General features: G+C 47.9%; 1 protein-coding gene across 1 annotated transcript; it reads right to left on the bottom strand.

Moving 5' to 3' along the window:
- Positions 1 to 440: 440 nt before the first annotated feature.
- LOC124662048 (putative E3 ubiquitin-protein ligase RING1a) lies at positions 441 to 8,130 on the bottom strand. Its single transcript, XM_047199934.1, has 9 exons — positions 8,067 to 8,130; positions 4,002 to 4,060; positions 2,489 to 2,570; positions 2,234 to 2,354; positions 2,099 to 2,140; positions 1,478 to 2,008; positions 1,202 to 1,309; positions 918 to 1,115; positions 441 to 811 (listed from the first exon to the last, which is right to left on the bottom strand). Exons 1-9 carry the CDS (start codon positions 8,087 to 8,089, stop codon positions 779 to 781), a joined length of 1,197 nt encoding a protein of 398 aa, XP_047055890.1. The 5' UTR covers positions 8,090 to 8,130; the 3' UTR covers positions 441 to 778.
- Between the last annotated feature and the right edge of the window lie 11,058 nt (positions 8,131 to 19,188).

Below are 19,188 nucleotides of genomic sequence, written 5' to 3'. Positions count from 1 at the left end.
TCCTTTTTTATACTTTTTATTCGGTTGTGTACATCCATATTACCATTAGGCTATTACATTGTTGCAGAGACTAGACTTAATTGGTATCTTCATGATATTAGTATATTCCATTTATAAAAAAATATATTAAACAACTTAAATACTTAGCGCTATCACTCTGTTTCATAATATAAGAGGTAGTAGCTAATTAGGCCAAGGTGAACACGATGCCAATGAGGTGCAGGGGCCTTGTTGCCGAAAGATGCTGGCTGGAGCAGTTACAAAACCCTAATTGAAGGCAAAATGGCGACCAGGGAGCTAGTTTATCATAGTGTATATGACGATGTAACTCATACTGCAAACTCCACAAGTTTGTCAATCAGAACAAACCATAAAGTTTACTAGATTAGTGTTCGCCGATATATGTAGAATGAGAGCATGAACGACAAAACAACGAATGCTTTCTGTATCAATATTAGCTTCCAATTTCTATGATCCCATGAGCTGGTATAAATGAACACGTCTCAATGATTAACCAATAGGAGACCGCTTATAATTTACTAATTTAAAACTATCACTGATATTATTGACCCAACGGTACTAACACCATGAAAATCTAGCTATATATTACAAAGAAAGTACACCAATCTAAACAAGAACTCGTAGGAAAAAAAAGGATCTACCATTTTGCACATCCAGTGCTTTTCACAGACAGCCCTTATCCAGAAGCAGACCCAACATAATACCAGCAGTGACCCAACAAATTGATGATGATGAAAAGTGCCGCCACAAAAGTGATCTAGTCTCGAGTTTTCAAAGCATATAACAATTCCTGCCAAGTGGCAATTGAAGTTAAAAAGAAAAGTAAATATTATCAGATAGCACAGCAACGAGCAACCATATATGAGTGCTAAATTTGGTTCATGGTTGGTTCTTACCACATCGTTGCGACCAGAGGCAAATGACAGGCGAAGATCAGAAAGAAGCTTATCTCCCCTCAATCTTTCCAAGGCATCAAATAGCCGCGGATTTGTCTCAGCAGAACTTGAGTCTGTTGCAACACCTCTATTGTGGAGGTCCATCCTCATATAGATCTCAAGTTCTTCAACTTGCCGAGACAACTGGAGAGCAATTAGCTAGAAATAAAAAAATTGGTTATTTGATTTCAACCGCATAAACTACAATTTTCCAAAAAGGTAAATTTAGAGAGGCAAGCAATCACCTGTACGAGATGTCGAATTGATACAGTTGGTCGACAACTTAGGTAGGGCTTTTCCAATTCAGGTGTTGCTTTTCCATCAAGAGGAAGGAGAACAAGATACAAATTGAACTGCAAGGAAATAGTATGAAAAACCTCAAGTCTGAATAAAACAATTAGAACTACAGCCCATGTAGCACAAGCTCCTTGTATACATTCGAGTCAAGTTCGGCTAGTTCATGCAGATCTATATTATCTGGCAAAACTACTGGAACAAGAGAAGATACATATATTCAGTACCTCTTTATCCATTTCATCAGTTGTACGGAGGTGCTCCACCAACTTCGCAACACGTCCGCCCTTTCCCAGTCTGCAATTTAAGCCACCAACATTGCCATGTCGAATTTGGCTTCGTGTGCCATTTTTTCCCCATGCAAGCATCTCCCCCCGCAATGGAGAGCTCGTGAAATTTTCTTTAACAGATACTGGTTCATCATTCTCCTCAGATCCATGGTCACTACTGGCAATGGTTCTATCAGGAGAAGGTAGTGGTGGAGGCCTCTTTCTACCTCTTTTCTGCTTTAAATCTGGAGAGTGGTTATCAGCAGAAGACGACTCTTTGCTGGCATCATTAGCATTTACTTCTTCTCTATCCTCATTATCGGAGACAGTAAGGACAATATCACGAGCAACAGTTCTACCTCTCCCACGTGTTCGCATATTTCTTCTGTACTTCCTTGCAAAAGCAGTGGCAGTGGCTTTTGCTGTGGAACATTTCTTACCCATGGCCTCTGACTGTTTTCGAATCGTTTCCTCAATGGTTGCTTGAATCTTTCATGAAAAAATGATATTGATGAGGAACCTAAACTTTGCATTAGTATTTTCATTGAACACTACTTATTACCAAGAAGATAAAATTACCTTCTTATTCCGAGTCTTTTCCTCTTCACCGAAAGCAAATTCCTGAAGCCTCAATTATATGAGAAGCACTGCGAGAAAAGCTAAATGGGGCTAACTAAGATAACCTAAATGCCGAGAGTGTAACATAGACATCACCTCTTCCTCATACTTGTCAATATCGGGGTACAAGGTTGCAATCAGTGCATCATAATTAGGATCGTCCCTTAAAGAACGCCTGCTTGCACAATGAGTGCGGCATGCCGGGCACTCATTATTTCTGCAAAACCAGTTTCCACTGTCAAATAAGCAATGCTTTGTTTCATGATTTACAAAACTGAATTAGCCTGTGAATTTCCCATTGTGAAAATTAATAACACGGCAAGCATGTAGACATTTTTTTTGACATCATACCCGAGCCGCATAGATTTATCAATGCAATCCCTGCAGAATCGGTGCAAACATTCCATAACCGTTCTTGTCTTTCGGATAATGCCTGTAAATTGAAGGGCAAATATTTTGATTTTTCATATCTTCATCAGACAAAAAATGACCACATGTAGAACAACAATGGGTTTCAACTCTAGCCTACCCCAACTTGTTTGGGACTGAAAGGCTTGGTTGTTGTTGTTGTTGTTGTTGTTGATGTAGAACAACAATACATCTGAAACTTCATAATTGCGAGCTATAGTAGGTGTAGCAAGTGACTACCATATCTTCACTTAAATTTATATATAGTTTTTATCCAACACATGAAGTTTGTATTTAACTCCCATCGAAAAGGACGATTATGAACTTCTTAAAATGAAAAGGACGTCAACTGTACCACAGATTTGTACCCAGGTAGGAAGTTATACCATAAGATGTAACAGAGGAAGGTAAACTGTATACTATATACTAGACAAATGAGAGATGGCCAAACTCCGAACTAGAAGAGGCACACCACAGGATATATGAAGCATCAGAATGAGAAAGTGGCACCCATTAATTCGAACAGTAGGATTTACATTCAGTACAAATCATGGAAAACACTTACGCATGGTACCAGAAAAATCATACAATCATACTGAAGATAGATGCAGGATTAATATCTCCTGAACAGTTAGCTAGTATTGACAATTCAATGTCTTCTCTGAGGAATGAAGCAAAACTGGAAAATCATTATGATGTAGACTGTGGCTTCAATTTAGCTATGGTATGTATTACTTACACCATGCGGAAGAAATCTTGTGCAACTACCCTTAAACTTGCAAAAGGCCAGTATAGAATAACTTTAGTTAGGTACTTAAAAGACATTCAACTGAATGATTGGGGGGTGCATCAAACAGTGCACCCAGTGCTTTGGTTCATTTATCTACGTGAGATGCATCTAACAGTTTTATGCAAGGCAAAACAGATTAGACAACTAACTGACGCCTAGAAGCTATCAACCTAAACTGATGATCTCAATGTCAACAATTATTAGAGGGAAAAATAATACTACCTCCATCCCAAAGCTTAAGGCTTATATTATTTTTAGAAAGTCAAACTTGTCAAGTTTGACCAATTTTTTATCAAACATTTTAACATGCAAAATGCAAAATCAATATCATTAGATAATAATGAAATATATTTTCATATGGTATCTACAAAATAACATATTTGTCGATAAATTCTTCTAAAAGTTTGGTCAAACTTTACTTGGTTTGAATTAAAAAAAAAAGACTTAAGCCTTGAGATGGAGGTAGTATATACAGTGGGACACACATGAAACAAGCAAGCTACTGAATATGATAGGTTAAATTATGTATTGATAATTGATGTTAAGATACATATATGTAGACGTAAAGGGAACGCGCATTAGCATGTTCAGGAGCTTTCATGTAAGCATTCTGAATAGCAATATAGAATCCAAATCCCTAAGCAAAATAACAACAGGTATACATACCTAAACAAATAGGGCACTGGACTTCCTTCCGGATTTCAGCCAATTTCACTAGTATAAACCTGTAGAGAAAATAGTTCATGTAAGCTTGAAGTTGTGTGAGGAATTAAATCCTTCGGAATCTATCAACCTGAATGATCTTAGGTTTGATCAAACAGGTCAATGTTTTTTTTTTTTTGGCTGAGGCTGGAACAGTTCAATTAAAGTACAGTAGTAGCATTAATTAGCTTGAAAACATAGCTAACTACAAACTGAACACAAAAAAAATAACTTGTAACCTGTAGGACAACATAGCTAACTACAAACTGAACACATTATAACTCTTCAGACCAACTATGATCCCTAACAATGGACCATATAAAATTTCCATAGCATTTGCATTTTCAATAAGACTGCTGGTTGAAGAGCGTGATGTGCATTTGTAACAGAGTGCTACGTGTGTTAAACTAGTAGGAAGAATCAAAAGGAAAAAAAAAGTTCTGTATCCAAAAGCAGAGTTAGAACACCTAAAAGTGCTATAGCAAACAACGTTAGATTCAGGTCAAAAGAAAAAGAACGACGTTAGAACAGCTAACTGAAGTAGTAAGGTAACATCAACGAAAATCATCTAACGAAGAGTTTCAAATAGAAGCTGGTTACAGGCTACGAAAAATTATCAACACACAGCCGCCAAAAGACAGCAACGGAATGGCAAACTCTTGTAACGTAGAGCAGAAACGACGAGACAAACAGAGCAGCTCAGACTTCAGATGCAAAGTGGGGACTCCAGTCCAGCATGAGAATGTGGCACAAACAGGTAGCTTGCACAGCTGGGAGTGGGACTGAATATTATTCCCAGGAATCTTCGTCACGGCCATGGCATGGCGTGCAATATGATGGAAGCAATGCATACAGCATCAAAGAGATCGTATGCATAGTTCGCAGGAACGAGGATGTAAGGCTGTTGGTTGATGAACATGCGGTTGCATAGATGCGATGCGTCCTGATCGATCACACGAACGAAGCAAGCAACCACAATCGCTGCCCCGATAGTCTAGCAGCTAGCAGGTTCCGGCAGACACCTCGCAGATTCACCGGCGTGGGTGGGTGGAATAGGAATAGGACACGAGGAAACGGAGGAAGCGGGATATGAGTCTAGAACACGGAGGAAGCGGGGTAGGAGTCGAGGACACGGAGCATGGCAGCGCGAGCAGGCCAAACGACAAATCGCATAGACAGCCACACGGGATCCACGATACCCGAAGGCCGGGAGAGACCAGAGACCTCAGGGGAGGGAGGGAGGAAGACTCACTCATCCATGTCGCCGTCGCTCTGCGACGCCGACGACTCGCTGTGGCTGTACGCGCCGCCGCCGCCGCGCTCCGCGCTTCCCGAATCTGCCAAATCCATATGAAATAGTAGGACACACATGCTTCTTAGCCAATATTCACACCGAAACATGCAGAGCACGACGTGATTGCGAGATACGAGAGGTGTCGATGCGGGCTAAGCTCACCGCCTACGCGCTGCGACTGCGGGTCGGTCGCCCGATTGGCGGCGCCTCCGCCCGGCACCGGTTGGCTTCCTCCTCCCTCGCCCCGGGCGCCGCCGGCTGTGGAAGCATCCGTCCCGTTGGCCTCCACGTGGTCGGGTGGTTTGGACGACGGCGAAGGGCGCTGGCGCTTCTGCGCGGGCATTCTGCCCTGGGATTCCGGCGAGGCGGGCCCTCGAGACGTCCGGGAGAGGGGAGGAGCAGAGGGGATGCGGCGGTCGACGGGGAGGACAACTGGAAGAGACGGCCAGGTGGGTGCGGCAGCCTGGATGGAAGGCACGCAGGGGGCAGGGGGGCGGAGAAAGAGAGAGGAGAGCTTCCGGAAAATAAATAAGGAACCCGATGTGTGTTTTGTGTTGTTGCTCGGTCGGTCGTGTATATCTTCTGCCTGCGTGTGGGGACTGGTGCTGGTCTATGGCTTTGGAATCGCGCGAGAGACCAGGTGAGAGGCAGGAAGGCAGCGAGCGATGCCACGGACATGCAGGCCGCCGCCTCGCCTCGTCTGCCGTGCTTCTGGCCTCGCAGCATGCCGCTCGATTTGGTATATTGTTCGATCAAGGAACACGCGTAAAGAAGAGCAGAAGACTGAAAGCAAGCATGTGCTGCCGTTTTGAGACGCAGCGAGAAGAAGATGCTTCATGAAGAGAGGCACCATGTTTACTGGGTCGCCGATTTTGTTCAACCGGCCCCGTCTGCCGCCGGCGCAAATCGGTAATATGCGTGACGACGCCCCTGGACCTCTCCGCGACACCGGTCACCATGCTCTACCACCAGATGCACGAAGCAAGGGCTGAGAGGTGGGCACGGACGCAGGCGGCAAAGGAGAAGAACGACGACGAGGCAGGTCCGTCGCGCGTCCCAACTGACGCCAGCAGATTAGGGTTAGGTTTAAGTTTTATTTAGATTTAAATTCGAGTAATTTTTGTATAAATTTCGTATGAATTTCATATGAATTTCGGTTTTAAATGTCATTCCAAGTTCCAAATTTTATCGGGGCTGGCGTATGAGGGCGCCGGTGTGCGAGCAGCATCCCCAAACAAAGGATGCTCTCCCGGTGATCTCCATACGGCAGTGCCGGCGCCCTGCCTGCGCCTATTTGGGAGCCGTCGGTGGAGATGCTCTGATGACGCCCCCAGACCTCTCTGCCGGCCGGCGGAAATCAATCGAGCTCAACATTGAAGAACCCTTGACGGACTGATCTCTGTCCTTCAGCTCGATAGACGGAACGCATTCTAGAGGGGTCCAGCAGAGCAACAAAGTTTGCTAGCTGTAGAATAGGGAAACTCTAGTTTGTTAAGCTCATGCTTTCGAGTTTTTCAGACCCAGGAACCTAGAACTAGAGGGTGGTAATCGATACTGAAAAATAGAACATCTTCTCACAGTCACAGTTAGCTACAGCCAGAGCAGACACTAGTCAGTGGAGGTCTAAATCTGCGCTGAAGATGGAAGTGAACACTTCCTATCGAAAAATGATCTTCAAGAAAAATACCTCTGGAGGCACAAAATATTTTCCTTCCAAACAGAGGGAAGAAAGATGCAGCGCTACTGGGATGGAAGAAACACGTGTAGCCGTTTAGGTCATTTGACATTAGCCAGAAGGCATTGCGCTTGAGTTGATTCTACTTCAGAACTTTCCAGTGGTGAACTGATCTGGACCTTCAACCAAGTTTCGCATTGCAAGTTGCAACTCGTCGGATCATTAAGCTAGTGAGCAGTGACATAATGTGTGACAAGTAATGTCGACAATATGCCATTAGTTTTTTGAAGTTGCAAATTGTCATATAGCCTGATTCGTATCTTACAACCCTATTACAGGTTACAGCCTTGTTTTTTTTCTAGAATCAGAACATGAAACTATAATTCATGACAAAGAAAATAAAATCTGGATTCATAGCAAGAATCCATATTTTAAAAACTATTCCACGGAAGGCATGAACTAGCTTGGGAAGTTCAGAAGAAGAAAGTACGAGTGACTCTAGGAAACACCAAGCTAATCTTGCATTCAGCAGCTCCATGCCTGCTTTAATTAATTATTAAGGGATCCTGGAAGGCCAACAAACCCAGGAGATGAGAAACCAGCGGATACGCTATGACAGCCTCATAACAACAACAGTGGTCAGGGAGCGACAGTGTTCTTGCCTCTTGGCATAATGGCGAAAGCATGCACACCAACATAATCCGCGACAGTCGGTGACACCTCATACGTATAGTAGGGCCAGAATCTCGTGAGGATAACTCTAGCTCTATCAAAGACCACATGGACTAAGACACAGACAATTGGGACGATGCAATCGTCGAGCATCGCGGTTGTATACTTGTGTACCACCACTATCCCTGAGACCCCGAGTCCTGAGATCACCAGAGCTAGGCCATGTATATCGTCTGATTCAGAGCAGCACCATAACGGAGCTATAGGCTAGTGCAAGATTGCACGAGACAGGAAGCGGCGACGAGATCGGATCGCCTTGACGGGTACGGCTAGACGACCCAGCAGAGGAGAAAGAGCAGGGGGCAGGGCAGGGGCAGGGAAGGCTTACTCGTCCTCGTCGCCGGCGCTCATAGACGACTCGCTTTCCTTGCCGCTTCCATGTCCACGGCGCCGACCCTCCGCGTCGGGATCTGCGCAACCAATCAAGCACGGATGATGAGACCTCTTAGAGATACCTACAGGGCCATGGCAACAGAGATGTCGGCGCCGTTCATCTCACCGAGGTAGTGCGTCTCCCGCGTCGCCGCCCTCGACCGACGCGCAGCGGGCTCGCCGTCTGAAGACGACCCATGCGAGGCCCCGCCCCCGCCGCGGCTGGTGGCGGCGCGGCGGACTGCGACGTGGCCGTGCGAATCGTCGTCGGAGGCGGGCGGCGGGAGCGGGCGCTTCTGGGCGGCCATTCCGTCCTCCGGCCTGGTCCTCGCGCGCGCGGCGGCTTTCCCTGGGCGTTGGGGGTAGCGGCTGGTGGTTTCGTGGAGAGGGAGGAGAGGGTGGAACTGCGGCAGGGAGAGGAAGGGGAGGGTCTGTCTAGCTCTCAGGGTCAGGAATGCATTTGTGTTGCGTTTTAGTACTCCGCGTGTGGCCTGGCTGGATTTTACGATCGCGCGAGGGCCAGCGAAGAAGGGGCCAAGGAAGAAGAGGGCTGAACTCGTGATTCATCAAGTGAGCAACCAGTTTATTACCTTTGATGTAGGGTTGACAACTTGAGATGGTGTAGTGTAGGTGTAGCTCCATTTTTTTTAACATCGAGACCTTTTTTTTTTGCAAAGATGTCAAATGTAAGACATTTATGCTATGTTTGGTAGCAAAGTATTTTTGAAGTATTTCAATAATAATACAGTGTCTTAAAATACCCTAGTTTCAAATACTTTGATGTGTTTGGCCGTGACTAAAAATTAATACTTCATTAGGCCTCAAAACGTGATATTTTTAAAGTATTGAAAAAACAACTCTAGACCTCTTTTTCTGAAACTAAAGTATGCCAAGGGATGCATAAATTCTATGGTTTTGTAATACTTCAGTTTTGGAAATACTTTGTTGCCAAACTAGGCCTTAACTTGTAGAATAATTGTTCAAGCTATACAAGATTAGAGTAGGCTCCATTTCAATAAAAGTAGAGGGTGTGTGGACAAATATGTACTATTTTCAATAAGGGAAGTGTTAGTGGTAGAGCTGGAGGAGAGGTTTTCCCAAGGGAAGAGATAGATGTAGAAACATTTATACTAATATTAAATTGTTTAGTTGATTATGTACATTGCTGGATTATTTTGGAATCTAGAAATCTTGGGGAATGCAATTAATGATTACAATTTATAAGCTGCAATTTCTTGGTTTGCAAAAACTAAGTTTTAAGCATGCATGATTTGAATCGGCTGAGTGATAGACATAGCTTTTCATGGATTTGTGTACCTTTAGTCGGACAAAGTGGTGGTATGTTGTTAATTGTGAACATTTTATTTTTTGAGGTGTTAGATTTTGAAGTTGGTGTTTTCATATTAGGATGGTTGTGAAAAATAAAGAAACCGGGGAATGTTGAAATCTTGTAAATATTTATGGTGCACCACATGATAAAGAAAAGGAACTATTTTTAATTGAGTTGGAGAATATGAATAAATTTCCTTTAATTGTAAGTGGTGATTGAAATTTGATGAGGATCAACTCTCATTGTACAAACAAAGGGATCAACTCTCATTGTACAAACAAAGGGCGTGCCTTCAAAGAAACGGTCCAAATTGTACAAACAAAGGGATCAACTCTCATTGCATGGAAAAAAAATTGCAAGACCAAAGAATCAAGGTGGCCTAGGGGTTTTGAATCTTGAAACCCAAAATAGAGCTTTACTGCTGAAAAATCTGGATAAATTATTTAACAATCATGACACTCCTTGGGTGAGACTTGTCAAAGCATCTTACTATAATAATGGAAATTTGCCTGGTACTTCTGTTGAGGGATCCTTCTGGTGGAGAGGACACTTGAAATTAATTGTTATCTACAAAGAAATGGCCAAATGCAAATTGGGAGATGGAAAATCCAGCATGTTCTGGACTGCTAATTGGGACGACATATGTCTTCAACATAAGTTTCCTCACCTGATTACTTACACAAGGAATCATCTCATGACTGTAGAAGAAGTGCTGCACACTGAATTTTTGGAGGATTTTTTCACTTACCTCTCCCTCAACAAGCCTTTTCTGAATTTGAGCAGATGGAAATTATTTGCCACAATGCAAGAGAAAGGATATAGGAAGAAAATATTGACATGTGGAGCTACATCTGGGGGGGGGTAATACTTAAACTACCAACAAAGAATATAACACCATGATTGGTTATCTAGTTGTACACCCACATTTCAATTGGCTGTGGAATACATCATGTCATCCTAAGCACAAGTTTTTCTTCTAGTTGCTTCTACATGATAGAGTAAATACCAGGAATCTCTTGAGGAGGAAAAATCTTCAGTTGCACTCTTTTGCTTATGTTTTTAATCAATGTTCCCAGGATGAAGAAACTCTTGTGCACCTCTTCTGGGCATGTCCATTTACAAAGCAATGCTGAAACTTTATATGCCGGCAAAGAAGAAGAGATGGATCAATCTTTGAAGCTATGTCTGATATGAAGGATAAACCGAAGCTACCATTTGCAATGGATATCATTATCTTGGCTGCTTGGGGCATATGGATAATTAGAAACAACAAAATTTTCAACAATTAAGCACCAAGCTTTGTAAATTGGAAAGCTGTTTTTGTTCAGGAGGTCAAATTACTCTTACAATATGAAAAAGAAACATGCAGATTCTTTCAAGGAATGGTTGCAAACACAAGCTTAGTTTTTTCCTAGTATAGTTTCCCCTTTCTTTCTTTTGTTTTAGAAGAGATCCTCTCTCTTCCTTGTAAATAATCTGATTTATAATAATATAAATATTGTAGTGTGTTTTCCACTGTTTCACCTTCAAAAAACAAAAGAAACGGTCCAAGCTTTGATGCAATTATCGAATATTGGGAGATAAAATAGATAGTGGTGGTGGTAGAAGATTTACTTGGTCAAATAATTAGTTAAATCTTACTATGAAAAATGTTGGATAGGATTTTCATATCGTTTTTAGAAAAGTTTTATCCAAAGATTGTTATGCAAGTTTTAACTAGGGAAATTTCTGATCATTCTCCTCTTTTGTTAGATTTTGGTTTGCAACAAAGAGAGACATTTTAAATTTGAACGGTTTTGGTTTCTTAGGAAGGATTTAGGGGAAATAGTTACAAAAGTATGGAATCTTTTTTCCTAACAGGATCTAGTCTCATGTGTGGTAGCATAGGGCTAGGAACTGAGGAAAACCTCAAAGGGTTGGAATTTAACTACATTTGGTTTATAAGAAGCAGAAAAATAATTTAGGTGATCCAATAGATGTAATAGATAGAGAAAGTGAGATCGTAGGTTTAACATTAGAGAAATAGTTATTAAGGAAGAACTGAAATAAAGAATTTACACAAAATTATAAAGAGGGAGAGATTATGTAGTTTCAGAGGGCTAAGAAGAGAGAGTTGCTTGAAGGAGATGCTTTAACTTCTTATTTTATGTCTAGGGCTAGTGGTGAAAAAATAAAAATAAAATTGTTTCTTTGCAACAAGAAGGTAGTATGATTGAGGGTATGCCAAATTTTAATTTGTACAACTCACTATTATGGATGTTTGTTTGGTTCTGGAGGAAGTGTTGGTAATGTAGGTTTACACATTGCTATGCCCTGTTTTTTGGATGAGAATGATTAAATTTACCACGGAAGAATAAAACTAGTTGTGTTTGAAATGGACAAAAACATGGCACTTGCTTCTTATGAGTTGCCAACTGAGTTTTATCAGCAATTTTGGTCTTCAGTGAGTGCACTTTTTTTGCACTATGTTTCAAAACTGGTATAATGGCAAGTTAAATACTGTTTGTTTTAACTATGGATTTTTAACTTTACTTCTTAAGTATGTAAGAGCTGATATGATTCAACAATATAGTCCTATTTGCCTTTTGAATGTATTGTCTAAAATATTTACTAAGTTAATTTATAATAGGCCCGTTTTTTTTGAACAGGGAAGGTCCCGAAGGACCGAGAGCTGCATTAATTCCACACGGTTACAGACCAAATTACATAAAGGGCCTCCAAGAAACAAGAAATAGAAAACCAGCCCTCCGATTTTGCATACATGACCCTTGCGAAGAAACTAAAAATGCGATCAGGTCCCTGGTCTTCGCCGGAGGTAGGACTCCGCCATCGACTGCTGTCAGCGCCGCCGGGGAACAAGCCACTTGGGGCGCCGCCAGCATGGGCTGTCGACGACGAGCCAGAGAGAAACCTCCCAGTGGAGGTTGAGATCCTGGAGAGGGGCCGCCCTTCGGCCATCAGGTACAGGGGCAGGGCGGAGACGCCGGCGTAGGTCCCCTGGTGAAGAACATCCCAGGAAGAAAGCCGCTTGAACAGCGGCGCAGACGAATCCGTAGCAGCTCGAACCCACTTGTGGTGCCGCTTCCAGTGTGGGGAAGCAGCAACATCCTTGCTGTCCTCACCCTCGCCGCCATGGCCGGCCGAGAGGAGCAGCGTCGGAGTGCTACCTCCACACCAGAAGCAGCAGAGGTACAGCCTCCAAGAAGCAGCAGAGATGGTAGCGATGCGGCTAAGCTCCTCCTCGCCTCCACGGCCGGCCAGGAGCTCGTCGACGTCGTTGTTCTCCGGCGTGCGCACCTTCTCCCCCTCGCCTCCAAGGCCGGCCAGGAGAGGGCACCGCCCGCCGCATCCGTGCTGCAACAGGAGGAACACCGCCACTTTTTTATTGGAGGAAACTTCAGCCTCCCGCTCCCCTCTTCCCTCCGACCACCGGAGAAGAAGAAGAAACCGGAGAGACCCTATCTCAGGCGAGATCCAGGCGGCCAGATCTCGACCTCCGCTTCCACTACTGGGCAAGAAACCCACAACCGGCAAGCTGCCGCAAGCCCTAGCTAAACTATGTACACCGGCGCCTCCCCTCCGCCCATCTCTACCGGCGTCGCCGGCGAGATCTGCGTCGGGGCGGCCCGGCACCCACCGAAAGTCTCTCAGCTACTGTAGATAAGAGAGAGAAGAGAAGGGGGGAAATGGCACTCCTTATAATAATAGGCCTGTTGGATTGCCTGATTAATTGGTACCTTAACAGTCTTGGTTTTGTTAAAATCAGAACTCATGGCGGACGGACCGGAAGATGGAAATGATCGAGTGTCTATTCATGAGAAAGAAAAAGATTTATGGATTCGTAGCAAGAATACGTACTCTAGAGTCTAGACGCTACTCCTAACAAAAGCCGTGAACTAGGGAAGTTCAAAAGAGAACAACTCATGAATCACGTAAACAGCAAATTAATCGGTGACTCGAGCCGCGAGGACACGACAAACCGATTTTGCATTGAGGAGCTCGGCGCCTGTTCTAAGGGATCCTAAAAACCGACCAAACGCAGGAGATCCTGAAATCAGCGGCTACACCATGGCAGCACCGGCGATGGTGTTCTTGGCATTCTCCGCCGCCGTTATGGCGATACGCAGCGACAGCATGCACACCATCATAAGGCCCGGCGCTTCATACGTTTAATGCTTACCGCGATCACCGCGGTTGTATACTTGTATAGCACCACTCACCCTGAGACACTGCTGAGCTCACCAGCTCGGCCATGTATCTCGCCGGATGCCAGCGTCACGGCAGCAGCATAACGGGATAGCGGCTACCTCGCACGAGACATGAAGCAGAAAGGAGATCGGATCGCCTTGAAGGGCACGCCTAGACGACCCAGCAGAGGAGAAGAGAGCAGGGGCAGGGGCAGCGAAGGCTTACTCGTTCTCGTCGCCGGCGCTCGTAGACGACTTGCTGCGGTTGCCGCTTTCGTTTCCTCCTCCACGCCCGCCCTCCGTGTCGGGATCTGCGGAACCAATCAAGCACGGACGGATCATACGCATCGAAAGCGATGCTCGCACGCATCGAGAGACAGAGATGTCGGCGCCGTTCATCTCACCACCGTAGCGCGGCTCCCGGGGCGGCGCCATCGACCGACGCGCCGAGGATTCGCCGTCTGACGGCCCATGCGAGGTCCCGCATCCGCCGCGGCAGACCGTAACGTGGCCGCGCAAGTCGTGGTCGTCGGAGGCGGGCGGTGGGAGCGGGCGCTTCTGGGCGGCCATTCCGTCCGTTGGGGGAGCGGGTTGTGGTGTCGTGGAGAGAGACGAGAGCGGCAAGAGGTGGGTGGAACTGCGGCTGGGAGAGGAAGGAAAGGAAGATGAGGAGGGTCTGCAAGACTCTGCATTCCTGTTTCGTTTAGTAGTGCGCATGTGGCCTGACCGGATTTGGCGATCGAGCGACAGCCAGTGAAGAAGGGACGTTGGCGGTGCTCTGGACGTCGTAGCCGACGGCACACGCCCCAATTCGCGCAACCACAGTCCTGAAATCGTGATTGATCAAGACATCGGGCAGTTTGGTACTTTGATATACTGTTCACAACTTGAGATGAAGTAGGTGTAGTTGTAGCGATTTAAAATAATGATCTAATCTAAATGTTCTGATTGATCACAAAACCATCTATATCATGATAGCTGTATTTTTAGGTTAGGTTAGCTAGGTTTGCCGCTCCCGCCGAGCCGCCGCCGCCGCCGGGGCCTGGCCTGTGGCCGCCGTCCTCCTCCCTCCACCATGGGCTCTCACGTCCTCCTCTCCGACTCGTCCTCCTCTCCGACTCGGACCTCAGCGCTGGGTCGGTAACCTCCCGTGCCCCTGCACCTCCCCTGCGCTCCATGGTCGTTGCTCCCCCTGGCCTGGGGCTAGGGTCGAGGGGCTGGGATGCCGGTGCAGGCCCCAGTCGCCCGTCGCGGGCTCCCGTCGCGCCGCCTGTGGCGGCCGTTCCCGCTCCTGCTGCTGGTGGTGAATGGTAGACCCAGCGGGGCCGGAATGCCCGCCGTGCGCGCGCCCGTGCTCCCCAGCCGCAGGATGCTGCTCGACGCGCGGGGCCCCGCCAACCACGTCGCCTGCTCCCTGCCGCGCGCCCGCCGCAGGGAGGGAATGCTGCGCGGATCCCGGTGGCCCTCCATGGTTTCTGCTACAACTGCGGCGAGGAGGACCACATTGCAGTGCAGCAACGAGACCAGGTGTGTGCGCTGTGGCGGCACTCAGCACACCTCGAGGGATTGCAAGCGCCCCCGGGGCAGCTCTGGCTCCCCTCCGCCGCGCCCGCCTGCGCCGCCAGTTCGGGCCGCCCGCGGGGCCGTTGGTGCGGCCGTCGCGCCTCAGGCTCCGCCGGTGCCTCCTCTGGCCGACGGCGCCAGGTCCTGGCGCGAGGTGGTCACCTCGGGTGGCTCGCGTGGCCGCAGCTCTGACCCGGTAGACTTCTCTGCGCCCTTCGCCTCCTCCTCTCCGGCCACGTCCGTCGACGCACCGCTGCCCCCACCCCCGCCGCTTGACTCCGTCGACGTGTGCTACGTCCTCCCGTCCTCCGGTATGGTGCAGCTAGAGGTTGACCTCGACCGGGTTGTCCTGGCCACGGTGACCGGCACGCGCCCGGAGGTGTCCCCTTACGTGGCTGCGGCGGCTATCCATGAGCAGCTTGGCCTCTCGTCGCTGGACTTCTCCATCCGCTCCTTCGAGCCGGTGGACTTCCTCCTCCTCTGCTGTGACCGTGAGGTGCGTGACGTGCTGGTGGCTGCCGGTAGGGTGTCCTCGCCGCGGTGCTCCCTCAATCTTGCGCCGTGGTCTCGGCGCATCGGTGTCCTCCTCCGTGAGACCCCGTTCTTGGCGGACCTTGAGATTCGGGGCATCCCGGCGCACGCGTGGTCCAAGCGCACCGCCATCAAGCTCCTTGGGGACAGTGGGCTGGTTGACGCCGTCGATCCGGCCACTGCCAGCAGGAGGGACATGTCCTGCTTCAGGCTATCCCTTTGGACCCACGACGTCGAGGCAATCCCCGCCGTTCGCTGGCTAGCTGTGCCCGAGCCGGGCCATGGTGACCGGTTGGTGGTGTTCGACGGGCGCCGGCGGCCGCGGTCGGAGTCTCCCAAGGTCCCGTGGTACCAAATTAGGTTCTGGGTGTCTTGTTGGTTGATTGGTGGCGTTCCTGGCTCCTCCGATGGCTCTCCGCCGGAGCTGGATGGTAACGGCGCCGGTTTTGAGGGCGGCGACGGTGCAGATGGTCCGGATGGCCCCGCACGCAGGAGGAGACGCCATCGTGCTCCACGGCGGCGTCGCACACGTGGACGTCAAGACCAGGCTCCGGCTGAGGCCGTGGCCGTCGCCTGCCCGTTGGTGGCCCCGCTTGCCCCCTCCGGCCGCTGGCAGCCGATCCCTAGTGCGGCCGGTCCTGAGGACGCCGGCGGCGAGCTTGTGGGCCGCCATGATGGTAGCCCTAGTAGGGCTGACGCCATCGCTGCTGGCGTGGGCGCGGCCATGCCGCTTGGGACAAACGTCTCGCCACGCGTGACTGCTAGTGTGGGCTCCGCTTGCTCGGTTGCCGGGCCGCTCAGGTCGCATGCGCGCGGAGACGCCGGTTTTCGGTCGCCCGTGGGGCCGATGCTGACCAGCTCTTCCCTTCGTCAACAGCGTTCTGTGGTGGGGTCCGCGGCAAGCTATCACGGGGACGCTGCGGAGTCAGCGGCTTTCCTTCGCGGGAACGCTGCGGCGATCGAGCCGCCGAATCTTTCCTTTCGGGGCGCAGGGCGGCCTGCGAGGCGGATGCGGGTTCTCCGGACCTTCCTCCTCAGTCATCGCCTCCACGCTCGCCTGCGCGCTGCATGCATGCCGCCTATGACGAGGCAGTCCTGCCACGCGTGCCGGCGCCCTTGGCAAGCCCTCCGGGCCAGAGCTCGGGCCTGCACATGGTGGTGCCCACCGCTGGGGTCTCTGCCTCACATGTGGCTGCTGTGGTTGGGCCGTTGGATCCACATGAAGCGGCCCAGATCCCACCCTCGCCGCCCCATGCAGTTGGCGCGGCCGCGCTGGACGCTCTGCTACAGCAGTTCCATCGTCGTCTGGAGGACCCTCTCCTGGCTTTGCCTGACCCCAAGGTTGTGCGCCGGAGATTATTCCAGGTTTCCCAGCCGTCGGCTCGCCACAGTATGCGCCTTGCCGCCAAGGGAAAGGGCACGTCTGCAGTCAAGCGTGCTCAGCGCATCCATATGCATAAGCTCGGGGTGTCACGCATGGAGGAGCTCCTCTCGGCTGCTCAGCTGGACGAGTACGCTGCGATCTTTGCCTCGCCGTTGGGGCCGGATCAAGTTTCCGCCATCGCTGCCCTCTTTGGGCTGCCCCAGGTCTTGGACGGGGAGGGCAAGGCGCCCTAACCATAGGGCGGCGCGACAAGCATGGGGCCCGCGCCGGCCTATGCTGTGGGCCCCTGTGCCGCCTCCAACTCTGCCCTTCAGCCTACTTAAACTCTCCGTCGCGAAAACCCTATTACCGAGAGCCACGATACGGAAATAGTTCCAGAGACGCCGCCGGCGCCAATCCCATCTCGGGGGATTCAGGAGATCGCCTCCGGCACCCTGCCGGAGAGGGGAATCATCTCCCGGAGGACTCTACATCACCATGATCGCCTCCGGACTGATGTGTGAGTAGTTCATCCTTGGACTATGGGTCCATAGCGGTAGCTAGATGGTTGTCTTCTCCTCATTGTGCTATCATGTTAGATCTTGTGAGCTGCCTATCATGATCAAGATCATATATTTGTAATGCTACATGTTGTGTTTGTTGGGATCCGATGAATATGGAATACTATGTTAAGTTGATTATCAATCTATCATATATGTGTTGTTTATGATCTTGCATGCTCTCCGTTGCTAGTAGAGGCTCTGGCCAAGTTGATACTTGTGACTCCAAGAGGGAGTATTTATGCTCGATAGTGGGTTCATGCCTCCATTGAATGCGGGACGAGTGACAGAAAGTTCTAAGGTTGTGGATGTGCTGTTGCCACTAGGGATAAAACATCGATGCTTTATCTAAGGATATTTGTGTTGATTACATTACGCATCATACTTAATGCAATTTTCTGTTGTTTGCAACTTAATACTGGAAGGGGTGCGGATGCTAACCCAAAGGTGGACTTTTTAGTCATAGATGCATGCTGGATAGCGGTCTATGTACTTTATCGTAATGCCCTAAGTAAATCTCATAGTAGTCATCATGATATGTATGTGCATTGTCATGCCCTCTCTATTTGTCAATTGCCCAACAGTAATTTGTTCACCCAACATGCTATTTATCTTATTGGAGAGACACCACTAGTGAACTGTGGACCCCGGTCCATTCTTTTACATCTGAATACAATCTACTGCAATCATTGTTCTGTACTATTCTTTGCAAACAAACATCATTTTCCACACCATACGTTTAATCCTTTGTTCACAGCAAGCCGGTGAGATTGACAACCTTACTGTTAAGTTGGGGCAAAGTATTTTGATTGTGTTGTGCAGGTTCCACGTTGGCGCCGGAAACCCTGGTGTTGCGCCGCACTACACTCCTCCGCCAACAACCTTCACGTGGCCCTTGACTCCTACTGGTTCGATAACCTTGGTTTCTTACTGAGGGAAAACTTGCTGCTGTACGTATCACACCTTCCTCTTGGGGTTCCCAACGGATGTGTGCTTCACGCGTATCAAGACTGTTTTCTGGCGCCGTTGCCGGGGAGATCAAGACACGCTGCAAGGGGAGTCTCCCACATCCAATCTCTTTACTTTGTTTTTTTGTCTTGCTTTACTTTATTTTATTTATTGCTTTGTTTGCTTTCTCTATATCAAAAATACAAAAAAATTAGTTACTTGCATTACTTTATTTACTGTCTTGTTTGCGTTCTCTATATTAAAAACACAAAAAAATTAGTTACTTGCATTTACTTTATTTAGTTTGCTTTATTTACTACTGCTAAAATGGGTACTCCTGAGAATACTAAGTTGTGTGACTTCACTAGCACAAATAATAATGATTTCCTATGCACACCTATTGCTCCACCTGCTACTACAGCAGAATTTTATGAAATTAAACCTGCTTTACTAAATCTTGTTATGAGAGAGCAATTTTCTGGTGTTAGTTCTGATGATGTTGCTGCCCATCTTAATAACTTTGTTGAACTTTGTGAAATGCAAAAGTATAAAGATGTAGATGGTGACATTATAAAATTAAAATTGTTTCCTTTCTC

The sequence above is a fragment of the Lolium rigidum genome, chromosome 6 (assembly GCF_022539505.1).
Source record: "Lolium rigidum isolate FL_2022 chromosome 6, APGP_CSIRO_Lrig_0.1, whole genome shotgun sequence".
NCBI lineage: Eukaryota > Viridiplantae > Streptophyta > Magnoliopsida > Poales > Poaceae > Lolium > Lolium rigidum.
The sequence above is the reverse complement of the archived record's forward strand: the minus strand, read 5'-3'. Positions and strand labels throughout refer to the sequence as shown.